Genomic DNA, 13,442 nt, shown 5'->3' on the forward strand with positions numbered 1-13,442 from the left:
GCCCTGCTCACCTGTCCTTTGTCCCTGTCCCCAGGGCAGCCACTGTAGAGACGGCTGGGCTGGCTGGGGCTGTGGTGGTGACGGCCACCACGGGCGTTGAGGTCACTGACACCACCAACACAGACACTGCTGGAGTGGCTGGAGCAGGACTGGCCTTGCTCAGTGCTGTGGTGGCTGCCTCGGGGGGGACAGCCATGGGCAGGGCGGAGGTGGCTTCTGCAGGTGCAGGAGAGGTGGGGTCTGGTGGTGCGCTGGCAGCGTGTGGGGCCCTGTGTGGCAGGTATGGGCTTGGTTACCTGGGCCACCTCCAGGGCAACTTCACCCCAACTTCTAAACATGCCGGAGACAAGCTGCCTGTCATCCGGAGCCCGCTGCGCCATGAGTGCAGCCCCCGTCCTAGAAGGCACTCCCTCCGGGGCTGTCTGCAGCCCTCGCTACAGCCCACAGGCCCTGTCTGCCCAGGTACCCCCTCCCACAGCCAGAAAGGGCCAAGACAGGATGGCAGTGGCCTCGAGACACTGCCCCTCTCGCTGCAGCCCAGGAGGGCGCACCCACAGCTCCTGGCCTGGTCCACACCTGCTTCCACTGGGTGATGTCAACTCCAGCCTTACAAGGACCCCTGGGAGCCTGCAAAGGCAAGGTCAGGAGGAAGGGTCCTGCGTGGCCGTGTGGGGGTCAGTGCAACTGAGAAACAGGCCACATGAGAGCCTGGAGATGACCGACTCGCAAAGGCGCAAGGCCCGTGTCAGCCAGAGTGGGCAGGGCCAGGGCTGTGCAGACAGACGGCTGCTTTCACAGCAGGCTTTCTGGCCATGGGGGGTGTGGAGGGTGGGCGTTAGGACAAGGTTTGGAAAATTTTAGTGATTCTAAACTTGAGGAAGGAAGCTGCCTTGGGAACCCCAGGTGCCCTGATGCCCTCTCGGCTGGCCCAGGCTTTTCTTTTCATTCTGGCTACGTGCCCCACCTCCAGGCAGTGCCCTTGCTGCAAACCCCAGCGCCATATTGTCTGGGGTCCTGGTGGGCCAGAGCTGGCCCCCCACCAATAGGATGCATGGAGCTCCAAAGCCTTCAGGGATGGGAGTGGGCAGGACCTTGCCAGGTGCCAGCCTGCCCCACCTGTGGGAAAAGACCTGCCTCACGTGCTCCCTGTGCCCTCCTGGTGGGGGTCCCGCCTGGGACCTCCCTCCTCACACCTTAGAGCCTCAGCTCCAGCCCACCTGCCACCCGTTCCCTAGTCCTCCCCCCCCACCGCCAGCCAGCCAGGATTCCAAAGGCCTGGACCTTCCTGGCGGGGAGTGTGGGGAGGGACACCCCCAGTCAGAGTTCAGATGCCCCCAGCGAAGTCCTAACACACCCCATCCTACTGTCCGAGTGGGATGGGCCTCCCAAGGTGTCTGCTTTAGGTGGACACGTGGCTGGGACTCAGCACACACCAGACAGGACAGAGGCCAAGCCGCCGCCACCACCACCACCACCACCACCACCAGGGACAACTGGCAGGCCTGGCATCCTGTCCACGGAGGCCTGTGGATCGGGCGGCGGGACCCTCAGGCTCTGTGCTGTCTCAACAACCATCCCAGTGAGGGCATCCCCTCCACAGAGCCTGCCTCTGGGGTCACGGGGCAGCAGTGTCCGCCTGTTCCCAGGCAAGTGCAGTACTGGGGACCCCTGTGCACCTGGGGACAGATGTGGGCAGTGGGGGGGTCTCCCGGCCGGGACCCATACTGACAGCCTCTGACGTGACAGCCACCTTCTGCTTGTCCTCGTCACTGTCGGAAGCCACCAGAGAGGCGTTCCTGGACACACACACGTTCCAGGCACACGGGGAGGCAGGGCCAACTGCAAGACAGGGACCCAGTGACAGGTGAAGGCGGTGGGGCCGCCAAATTCGTGTGGCATGCGAGAATGTCAACTTGCATAACTGGGACAGAACCTATCCCACGTACCGTCTGGGGCTGTCCACGTGAAGGGACTGTTCTCCCCCTGCAGGGAGGGCCCCCACTCAGCCTGGTGGCTTCTAAGTCCCAACCCTCCTTGTGGACCTGACGCCCTGGCAGCTTCCAAGTCTGTGCAGTGGGGCTCCGGGCCAAAGGCTCTGAACAGACGCACAAGGCCCCGGAGGGAGCACAGCACACACGCGTGACCGCACCAACCAAGGGCCAGGACACCGCTGGGTCGGGAAGGCCCTCACTGCCTGCCAGGGCGCTGGGGTTCTGCAGGACTGTCAGACCCCACTCCAAGGGCCACCCAGGGGCTCAGCCCTGCCCTCAGAGCTGCGCCTACTCACGGGTTTTCTCTGGGCCCTGGTTCAGGCCGTCCTGGGCACCACTGAGGCCTGTGTCCACTGGGGAGCTGCACCTGGGCCCCGACTCAGAGCTGCGGACAAACATGAGCCTGAGCCTCTGCCCAGGAGACACATGGCCCACGGCAGACGGGGTCGCCGCCCAGCTAGCCCCTTACCAGCAGAAAGGCTGGAAGTCGGTAAATTTGGCCCAGCCCTTCTCCTCCAGAGCCGAGGTGCTGGGGGCGCTGGCCGCCCACACACTGGAACCCACATCCATCGCCACTCCGGGGGCCGAAGCTGTAGGGCTCGCCGGCTCATCAAACACTGTCCACGTGCCTGCCAGGGGGAGACGCCAGGCCCAGCTGACACCGAGGCCCCACAGAGGCAGTACAGGCGCCGGTGGACGGTGTGGCTGTGGGGCTGTCAGGACTGAGCCAAAGCACCTGCCATCAACCCCGTGTCCTTGCATTTGGGGTCACAGGAAAGCCATCGCCTTCAGGGCCATGTGCTCAAAAGTGTGCAGACAGGTCAGTGGGCATCAGGCCTATGGGAGCCCCTGCCACTCAAGGGCCAGGTCACCAAATGCCCCATCACCCGTGTCCCCTGAACAGGCTGGAAACTGCCCCCCAAGCATCTACCTTCTGAGCCACTGTCCGTGAGGGGAACTTCCTTCTGGGCAGCAGCTGGAGAGGCCCCCACCCGAGTGGCACCTGCGTCTGCTTCCTTCCCGTCGCGGCCTCCACGCGCCAGGCCATTCTCTGAGGCATGAGGGCCCCCAAACCTGGGGAGAGGCAGTCAGAGCAGGGGCGTCACAGCCCCTGGGGGAACCCCTCCCTGGGAGGACGGGCAGGCCACACACCTGGCTCTGGCCGTCACCCGGGCGGCACAGCGCGTCTCCTTGTCCTCCCAGATGTCATCGTCCTCGTCGTCGTCAAAGGGCTGGATGTGGTCCCCACAGCAGGCCTCAAACAGAGCCGCGCTGGGCTGTGCCAGCGCCCGCCTGTCCCTCACTGCCCCACGGAGAACCCCCGCTGCCCCCGCCCCGCCCCGTCCACCGAGCACCGAGCAAGGACTCACACTGTCCTCATCGGCGTCAATGTTGAAGTTTATCTCTGTGATCCTGTCAAACGGGGCACTGAAATGACAGCCGACGCTCAACACCTGGCCCTGGGGCTTGTCCCCTTAGGGGACACCACCTCACCAGGGACACGGTGTCCCTGACACACCAAGAGGGGCTGGGCTGGGGGTCCTGGGGAGGGAAGGGGGAGATGACGCCACATGGGGACCTGGGGGTCTGCAGCCCTGAGGTGACGGCTTGTGGTCAGTGCAGAATGGGATGTCACCTGGCAGCAATGGGCAGCCAGGGCGTGGGGGGGGCTGGGATGGCAGTGGCGGCCCCCACGCCCGGCCCCACTCATGCTCACTTGTTCTCTGCACCTGTGGATGGAGAACCCAGGGCTGGCCCCACCCAGCTGCTCTGTCTGGTCTGTGCGGTGACAGCCTACTCCCCTGAGGACATCTCAGGAGGAGCCTTGAGGCCGTGCTCTGCCCACTCGCCCACAGCGGCTCTGTGGGGCGGGGTCACACTTGGCTTTCAGCTGAGGAAATGGTGTGATGGCCTCTAGGGCCAGGATCCTGTCACACTGAACGGACGCAACTCCTTCCCAAAGGGACGGCCAACGGGGGAGTGTGCAGTGGTGAAGGTTCCAGTCGGGGTTGTGGCGTGGGTGGGAGGCAGCCCCAAGGGACGCTGGGTGCCTGCTGGAGAAGGGCCAGGGGCAGACAGCAAGGTCGCACAGAAGGTGGCGCGACCCACGTGTGCTGGGGGCTCACTTGACGCTGTCGTCCTGCTCTGCAAACTCCTCGTCATTGAAGCCAAACTGGTCCACGAAGGTGGCCGTCATCTGCTGCACCTGGTACTCGGAGAAAGCCTGCGGGAGACGGCGGCACAGGGCAGGCTCAGCCTCCTGGAGCCCCCCAATCTTGCCCACTCGGGATGTGTGTTCATGTGCTGTTGGTCATGTCCCAACAGCCCCACCCACTGTGTCCAGGGGTCCCCTCAGTGTAAGTGGCCCTGGGGGTCTGCCCCTCACGAAAGGGTGCATGGGCGGGGCCTAGTTCCCAGGCAGCATGGTGACGCCCCGGGCATAGGATGCCTGGAGGACTAAGAGCCGCCCAGAGTGCAGGGAAGGCCCTGGTGGGCGCTGAGCTGGCCACACGCACCTGCTGCAGGGACAGCTCGTTAGGGAAAGCGCCCTCCATGTCCTCATCGTCACTCGAGGGATGGAGGTGGTGGGTGCTTACCTGAAACAGCAGTGGGTGGACATGAGCCCCACACCTGAGGGCTCCTGACGAGCCGGGCGGGACTGAGGGCCTCAGGGCTCTGAAGCCTGGACACCCAGCCACGCGCTGCACGGCCTGGCGCTCACCAGGTCCACGGCGTTCCTGCGGTTGGTCTCCGTCAGCGTCTCTTCCACGAAGCTCTCCCAGCGCCCGCGGCAGTCCGCAGGGAGCCCTGCAGGGAATGGGAGTAGGTCACCAAAGAGGGCAGGACAAGTGCCAAGACAGAGGTCCAGGAGGGCCCTGAGGTGACATCTGGGGTGGCTGTGGGGGGAAGGGAGGCCGAGGCCCCTGCCTTAGGCCCACCCCGGGCTCCAAGTGCCTGTGGCCCCCACATGGCATGACCATCTCCTCACACACTATCCTCTGTGCAAACACTGTCCACGAGCATATGGCCATCTTACTCCTGCCCAACTGTCCCAAAGCCCACATGTCCTTGCCAGGAAGCTGGCGTGACCAAGTCACTAGTACCCTCGGGGGCCTGGCCTTGTGGGTCCTCACTGTCCGTCCCCATAAGGCCCTCCTTGACCCCTCGGACCTGCCCTATCTCCTGGCCATCCCTGGGCTCCTGTGCCCCTTGGCACCCTGGGAACACACTGCTCACACTGATCTGGGCATCCCCTCCCCAGCGAGGCCACATGGGCCCTTCTGAACTGCCAGCCTTCCCGTCTGAACCGAGACCCCACCCCGGGGCTCAGTCCATGAAGTTTGGGGCCCAGGAGCTGCAGACTGTCCAGGATGTGAGAGGGCAGGGGAGGGGCCACGTCCAGGGTACAGAGGCCCCCTCTCGGCTCCCAGACTTGTGCTAGGAAGGTCCCCAAAGCCGCCTGAGTTCAAGGAGCAGCCAGACTGTGGGCAGAAGCGTGGGTTTCTGCCGGGACCCGGCGGGCGTGAGCAGCACGCTGACCGGTCTTCTGTGAGCCAGCCTGAGCCGTGAACTGCCTGGAGACCGAACAGATGTCTGCCTCACGGAACAGACACATGCCCAGGCACCCTGCGGGGAGATTCCCCGTGGGAAGGCAGGCTCATGTCCTCACCTCGGATGACCTCGCCGATGGGAGTGTGCGCGGGGCCCCGCTCCAGGTTCCGTACCACCGCGTTGGCGATCCGCGTAAGGTGGCCCATGTTCCCACGCCTCATGCCTCCGGCGGCCCTGAAAGTGAACACAGCGACAGGGCGCTGCTGGCCGGGCCTTGTCCGACCACACCCCGAGGGTCCCCTCACAGCCTCGCCTGCCCGCGGGACACTGGTTTTTGGAGAGCGCCTGCTCCGTGCCAGCCACTCACTCACTCTCACTCCCAGGTGCTAAGGAGGCAGATGCTGCCCCTACCTCCACTGTACGGACCAGAAAACTGGGGCGTCCGTGGGGCTCCAGCTCATATACCCCACATGCACCATGAGCCCTCTGCACCGGCCCTGTGGCCTTTCCAGGGCTGTCCCCTCACCCACTTGCAGAGCCACTGCCTAAGGGGAAACCCAGCGCAGCAGCAGAAGGCATGACAGGTGACTACAAACGCCCCCTGCTACAGTGCCCACCAAGGGAGCTGTAGGCTCCAGAAAACTCCAACGGGCCCCAGAGTGAGCGGGGCCTGTGACGGGCTCTCTGGCTGCACAAGTCACCACCCCCTCACTGAGTTCTACACACAAGAAGCACACTTCCTGCCTCCTGTCCACCTCTCCATCCACGCTGCCATGAACACGTGGCTTTGCGTCCAGCCTTTCTTCTGCTATGCCCACGACCCAACAGGAGACCTTTGCGTTCAATGTGCTCATGTGTCTAGAAACGCACCACTCGGATCAGAGTGGACAGTCTGCTCTCGACCACATTCTCTCTAACAGCCAGACGACGCCCCAAAAAGGAAGCCGAGGTGAGCACCTGAGTTGAAGAGCCCAGCCCAGCAGAGGAAGGGGTCAGGGCGGCCAGGTGGGACTGCCACAGGTGACACTGGGAAGGGCCTGTGAGCCGCCAGCCAGCCAGGGCCAAGCCTGGAGCCTGAGGACAGCTGTGAGCCTTCAAGGGCAGGTGTGCACAGAAAGGCTCGGAGCAGGGTCATACGGGTGACACGTGCACTGGGCCCGGGGCAGGACCGGCTGCCCGTCCTGCACACTGCTGTTGGAGAACGGACACCAGTGGGTTCAGTCACAGCAGGATGGGGGGAATGGACCGGGTTGGTGAGAGCCCCCCAGGAGCAGCACTCAGGCAGTGAGGTGGTGGTGGGGAGGGGCTGCCACACTGGACCCTGCCGGCCACACTGGTGACCTGGCTGGCCAAGACTTTCAGGCAAGGGTGACACCATCTGTGTGTTTCAGAAAGAGCCCAGCTGCTCATGTGACGGGAGGCTGGATGGGGTGAGTAGGAAGTGGCCTGGACGCGCTTTTGAGGGTTTGAAGGCTCAGTAAGTGGCTGGTGCTGGGATGGGGAGATGGCAGGAACGGAGCCCCAGTGCAGGCCCTGGTGGCTCTGCCTGTCTCTCCTGGTCAGCTCCCTGTGCCCTGGCCTTTCCCAGCAGCCCCAGTGGCTGTTTCCCCAGTAGCAGGACCCCTCTCTTGAAACCCAAGCCCGAGTGCCCCGTGGTCCTCACTGTGTGTGGTCGTTGGCTTCCCAGGCTTCCAGGATCCTCTGGACCAGGCAGCACTTCTGGAACAGCTGGGGGACAGGAGGCTCTGGTCAGGCTCTGAGGGGCTTAGCAGGCATCGCGCAGGTGCATGCAGGTAAGCGGAGCGCTCGGAGCAAACATGAAGGCCCAGGAATGGAGAGGCGCATCATGTCGAGGACTCATGCACGTGACTTCACCAGGTGCACAATCCCAGTGTTCTCGTGAGACTCGGACGCATCCCAGCACCTGCACTGCCCTCCACGGCCTCGTTACGTGACCAGCAGACATGCCAGGTTGGACGGGGCTGGCTCGGGCAACAGCCACAACGCGCGAGCCCGACATGGGCAAACGCCCTCCCCCCATGCCCTCTGCCCCACCAGCTCGGTGGCCCTTTCTTTATGATTTCCTCTCGTGGGTAAAAGGAGAATACTCCCAAGTCAAATGAGGATTAGAAGTGAAAAACACACGAGGGATGGGGCAATGCTGGCTACGACAGCCCCCGTCGGCATGACTGTCACATGTTGGTCTGGGTGGGGCTCAGCATGCCACGACACGCAGCAACACGCCGGACACTGGCTGGACTTACGTGCGTCACCATTGTATTCTCGGGGTGGCCGGCAGCAGGCTGGGGGGTCTCTGCGGCCCCGTCCCCAGGCGGAGGCTCCATCCCGCTCTCGGATCCGCTGCCTTCGGGCCTGTCCTCGCAGACGGCATGGGAGAGAATAGCGGCTACGCACAGCTCCACTTGGAAGTGCAGGAAGTTATTCCAGGTGTATTTGAAGAATAGGTCCTGAGGCAAACAGAGGGCACAGGCCAGGCCTCAGACTGGTCCCCTCCCGAAAGAACACTGAGGCCAGCGGACGCCGAGGCAGGTAGCAGCACACCATCCCCCAGTGTCCCCTGCCATCCGGACGGCCATCTCCTCGGGCTTGAAGGCACCTGCCCTTCTACCTGCAGCCTGCCACATCTGTCCCCTTCATCTCTGCTCTCCTCTGGACACTTCCTAAGGACTTGTCCTTCCGTCTCTGTTAGAAGCTTAACTCACTTGTAGCCTCTTTTCTTTTCCAGTATGACTTTAAAAGGCTGTATGTTCCCTAGTAAATCCACTTTAGCTATATTCTGCACATTTTACTACGTAGGACTTTTATTATTCTTCCTTTATGATTTGACCCATGAGTCACTGGACTTATGTTAAATTCTCAGATACCTTGGGATTCTACCCAGGAGGGGACGTGAAATTAGGAGGTGCACATGTGGACACCTCCCCAAGGAAAGCCAGGGGGCCCCAACCCAGGCTGCACAGGCCGAGGCCCAGAGGACGCTGCATGAGGACAGCCCCCATCACCAAATTCTCTCAGACCGAGGGTGGGGGCAAAGGCACAGAACAGAGGCCACAGCAGCCAGCATCCCAGACCCTCTGCTGTCTACATGGTCAGAGGGGGCGCAGGGTGAGGAGACGGGCAGACTCCACCGGGACAGACATCCGGGCTCTGCCATCACACCACAGGCTTAGGGGCAGGAGAAGGGCGGGGAGGCAACCTGCATGGCACAGTTCTCCTCCACAGAAACACAGTCCCAAGCCTTGGCTTCACTTTCTTTGCCTGGGTGACCGTGGAAGACCTCGCAGGTGGCTTCACCATGTTACCTCATCTTCAACAGTGTCAGACCCACCTCCCAATAAAGAAAAGCCCAGACCATATGGCTTCACTGGTGAATTCTACCAAATATTTAAAGAAGAATTATCGCCAATCTATCTAAAACTCTTCCAAAAGAATTGAAGAGGGAACACTTCCTAAATTCATTCTGTAAGGCCAGTCAGCATTGCCCTGATTCCAAAGCCAGATGAAGACATCACAAGGGAAAAAAAAACAACTAATGTCCCTTACGAACAGTGATGCAAAAATCCTCAACAAGATAACAGTAAACAGAATTCAGCAGCGTATTAAACAGATTACACCCCATGACCAGGTGAATTTGTTCCCGGAACGCAAGGATGGTTCAACATGAAAATCAATCAATGTGATGCACTGTATTAAAAGAATGAAGGACAAAAACCACACAATTATCTCAACTGAGACTGAGAAAGCATTTGAGAAAATTCAACATATTTTTTTTTTAATAAAAACACTTAATAAACTAGGAAACTTCCTCAACATGATGAAGGGAGTCCAAGCCCACAGCAAACATCTACTCAGTGGTGAAGGACAGAAAGCTTTTCCTCTACGACCAGAAACAAGACTAGGATGCCTGCTTCTGCCACTTCTATTCAACACAGTACTGGAGGCTCTAGCCAGAGCAGTTAGGCAAGGAAAAGAAATAGAAAACATCCAAATTGGAAAGGAAGGAAAGTAAAATTATCTCTTTTCACAGATGACATAATCTTATATGAAGAAAATTCTACAAATCTCACATAAACTGTTAGAGCTAATAAACAAATTCAGCAAAGTTCTAAGATACAAAATCAACACACAAAAATCAGTTGCATTTCTGTACACTAACAATGAACAATTAAAAAAAACTTTAAGGAAATAATTTTATTTATAATAGCATCCAAAAGAAGAAAATACTTAGGAATAAATTAAAGTCAGAAGGTAGGTGGAAGACCTGTACACTGAAAACTACAAAACATTGCTGAGGGCTGGCCCGGTGGCGCAGGCAGTTGGAGCTCCATGCTCCTAACACCGAAGGTTGTTGGTTCGATTCCCACATGGGCCAGTGGGCTCTCAACCACAAGGTTGCTGGTTCCTCTCCTTGACTCCTGCAAGGGATGGTGGGCTGCGCCCCCTCCAACTAACAACGGCAACTAGACCTGGAGCTGAGCTGCGCCCTCTACAACTAAGACTGAAAGGACAACAACTTGAAGCTGAATGGCCCCCTCCACAACTAAGACTGAAAGGACAACAACTTGACTTGGAAAAAGTCCTGGAAGTACACACTGTTCCCCAATAAAGTCCTGTTCCCTTTCCCCAATAAAATCTTTAAAATGAATAAATAAAGGTATGATTCATTAAAAAAAAAAAAAAAAAAAGAAACATTGCTGAAATTAAAGAAGACACAAATGAGTGGAAAGGCCTCCGTGTTCACGGACCGGAAGACTGGATATTGTTAAGCTGTCAAGGCTGTCCTAAGTGAGCTACAGATTCAGTGCAAACTTTCTCAACATCCCAGTGCTGTTTTTTGTAGAAAGAGAAAATCCGTCCTAAAATTCATATGGAATTACAAGGGAACCAAATAGAGAAAATAATCTTGGAAAAGAACAAAGTTGGACTCACGCTTCCCTTGTTCTAAACTTACTACAAAGCTGCAGCAATCAGCAGACTGGTACTGGCATGAAGATGAACATATAGCTCCATGGAAGAGAGTTGAGAGTCAAAAAATAAACTCTCACATTTATGATCAGTTGATTTCCAACAAAGGTGCCAAGATCATTCCAGGGGAGAGGACAGTGTTTTGAACAAATGGTGCTGGGAAAACTGAATACCCACATGCGAAAGAATGAAGCTGGACATTTACCTTATGCTACATATAAAAAATTAATTCAAAATGGATTGAAGACTTGATAGAGCTAAAACTATAAAATTCTTAGAAGAAAAAATAGGAGGAGTTTCATGACAGTGGATTTGGCAATGATTTCTTGGCTATGAGAGCAATAGATAAACTGGACTTCACTAAAATGAAAAACTTGTGTCAAAGGATACTATCAAAAGAGTGAAAAGATAACCCACAGGATGGGAGAAATTCATCTATCTGGTAAAAGTTTAATATCCACAATATATAAAGAACTCCTACAACTCAACAACCACCGAAAAAACAAACAATCCAATTTAAAAATGGGCAAAGGGGGCTGGCCCAGTGGCTCAGGTGGTTAACAGTGCCAATCTCCTAACCCCGAGGTCGCTGGTGATTCCCACATGGGCCAGTGAGCTGTGCCCTCTACAGCTAAGATTGTGAACAACGGCTCTCCCTGGAGCTGGGCTGCCGTGAGCAGCCTGAGGTTGGCATGAGCTACTGTGTGCTTCCGTGTGCTGCCGTGAGCAGCCGGTGGCCAGCGTGAGTGGCCGGTAGCTAGCGAGAGCTGCCGTGAGCTCCTGTGAGTGGCTGACCAGTGACCGACTGCCTCAGCCAGGGGAAGGGCAAAGCTCATAACATCAGCATGGGCCAGGGAGCTGTGTCTCACACAACTAGACCGAGAAACAATGGCTTGCACCAGAGTGTGGGGGGACAGTGTAGGCGGGAGGAGGGGAAAAAAATGGGCAAAGGTCTTGGACAGTTGTCCAAAGACACACAGGCACATGAGAAGATGCTCAATGTCACTAATCATTACGGAATATAAATCAAACCATGAAATTCTTCTCACAACCATTGTGCTGGTTGTTATTTAAAGAAATGGAAAACAAGTGTTGGCAAGGGTGGAGAAACTGGAACCTTCACACATTTCTAGCGGGAATGTAAAATGGTGTAGCCGCTGTGGAAAACAGTTTGTTGCTTCCTCAAGAAAGTTGAACAGAGAATTACTATATGACCCTTCAGTTCCACTTCTGGGTATTTATTCAAAAGAAGTGAAAGCAGGGACTTGAACAGATATTTGTACATCCCATTTATAGCAGCATTATTCAAAACAACCAAAAGGTGGAAGTAACCCATGCACCTATTGAACGGTTAAACGGATAAACCCAGTGTGGCCTGTGGATGCAGTGGGACACTGTTCAGCCACAAACAGGAAGGGCACTCAGACCCCGGCTACAACAGGGATGCACTGAGGACATCACAATGAGTGAGATCGTCCAGACCCAAAAGGCCAAGCAGTATCTGAGTCCATCCTCTGAGGTCCCCAGAGTAGCCAAATCCAGACAGAAAGTAAGATGTGGGTGCTGGGGCGGGGACAGGGAAAATGGGGATCAACTGCTTAATGTTTGTTTGAGAAGATAAAAAAGTTCTGCAAATAGATGGTGGTGGTGGTTATAGAAATTGTGAACACACTTAGTAATGCCACTGAATTGTACACCTGAAAATTATTAAAACAGTAAATTCTATGTTATGTATATTTTCACCACAATAAAAGTAAAAGAAGTGGGGTGAGAGAAAGAGAATTTTTTTGAAGAGAGGAAAAGGAAAGGAGGTCTTTTGTAACTGCCCCTCTGACCCACAGCTGGGATTTTCCAGCACAGCAGTGTCCGACTGACCTCCAAATGCTGGAAGGACTTCTGAGGCAGTCAGGACTTCAGGCCCAGTTCCAAGGCTGGGTCTTCTGGGATTAAGATTTAAATTCAAAGAGATTTCAGCTTCCTGGGAACAGAGGCCCAGGGGCAAGGCGGAAGAGAAGCTGGGGTGGGGGCCGATGCCCAGGGGCATGCTTCAGCGAGGCCCACTCCTCTCAGCACCCTCCTTCTGCAGGCAACTGGGAGGGTGTGCTGAATGGAGGAGCACTCCCCACCGGCTGGGACAGGAACCACTAGGGCAGCCTCGCTGTGGAGGACAAGGGGCCACTGCTCCTCTGGGATGTTTATGTTGAAGAGCTATAGTGAAAGTTCTAGCTTAAAGCAGCTAGTTGGAGAGGCCACAGCCATGTGACTCCATCACTCATGCTCACATCAAGCACATCCCCCTGTCACTCAGGATGCGGCCACGCCCGGGCTGGCTCCAGGACAGGGTTCTCTGCAGACTGTGCTATTCCAGGACAGAACGCCAAAGCAGAACGCCATGTGGGAGAGGAAGCCCTGTGGCCCGCCCGCTGGACCGTGGCCTGTCTGCCTACCACCGTGCCCACTCACCAGCAGTAAGCCCATGGTGTTGAGCCGGCAGAGCTCCTGGTTGATGCTGGGCGTGTTTGTGTGCAGCAGTGCGGCCATGAGGCGGGCACCATGCAGACGGGCGTTCCCCAGGGGCTCCTCCAGCACGCCAATGGTGGTCAGGATCGCTTTTTTCTGCAAACGAAGCATCGCCAGCTGGAACCGTGCAACCCAGCATGGCCACTGCTCTCAGCTCAGGTGCCAGCTGCTCAAAGGGCCAGGGCTGCAGCTCCATGACGTGGCCGGGCTGAGAGGAAGGGTGTGGGGGTCAGGAGTGCTCAGAACCCCACTGCTCCGCGTAGGGCCTCACAAAGGAGGGAGTGAGGCTGGTCTGTGGGTCTCAGCCTGCCAGCCAAAGGGATGTGCACCTTGGCTATGAGATGCCCGGGAACACGCACAGAGGAGATTGATGACAGAGCCTGCATGCGGGTA

The 13,442-nt window shown here is 57.3% G+C and overlaps 1 protein-coding gene across 2 annotated transcripts in view; it reads right to left on the reverse strand.

Annotated features, from left to right (window-relative positions):
- PPP6R2 (protein phosphatase 6 regulatory subunit 2) overlaps nt 1-13,442 on the reverse strand; it is a 65,598-nt gene that overhangs the window by 780 nt on the left and 51,376 nt on the right. Inside the window, exons 10-23 of one of the 2 annotated variants that reach the window (XM_081058106.1) lie at nt 12,993-13,145; nt 7,808-8,011; nt 7,207-7,271; nt 5,662-5,777; nt 4,714-4,799; nt 4,508-4,588; nt 4,118-4,215; nt 3,362-3,419; nt 3,144-3,223; nt 2,923-3,065; nt 2,461-2,620; nt 2,288-2,376; nt 1,677-1,839; nt 12-269 (exon numbers count right to left, since the gene is read on the reverse strand). In XM_081058106.1, coding sequence (XP_080914232.1) covers nt 12-269; nt 1,677-1,839; nt 2,288-2,376; nt 2,461-2,620; nt 2,923-3,065; nt 3,144-3,223; nt 3,362-3,419; nt 4,118-4,215; nt 4,508-4,588; nt 4,714-4,799; nt 5,662-5,777; nt 7,207-7,271; nt 7,808-8,011; nt 12,993-13,145 — 1,754 coding nt within the window. Of the gene's footprint in view, nt 1-11; nt 270-1,676; nt 1,840-2,287; nt 2,377-2,460; nt 2,621-2,922; nt 3,066-3,143; nt 3,269-3,361; nt 3,420-4,117; nt 4,216-4,507; nt 4,589-4,713; nt 4,800-5,661; nt 5,778-7,206; nt 7,272-7,807; nt 8,012-12,992; nt 13,146-13,442 lie in introns of both variants that reach the window. The other variant, XM_081058105.1, reaches the window with a different exon arrangement.

The sequence above is a fragment of the Rhinolophus hipposideros genome, assembly GCF_964194185.1.
Source record: "Rhinolophus hipposideros genome assembly, chromosome: 9".
In the NCBI taxonomy this organism is placed as follows: Eukaryota; Metazoa; Chordata; class Mammalia; order Chiroptera; family Rhinolophidae; genus Rhinolophus; species Rhinolophus hipposideros.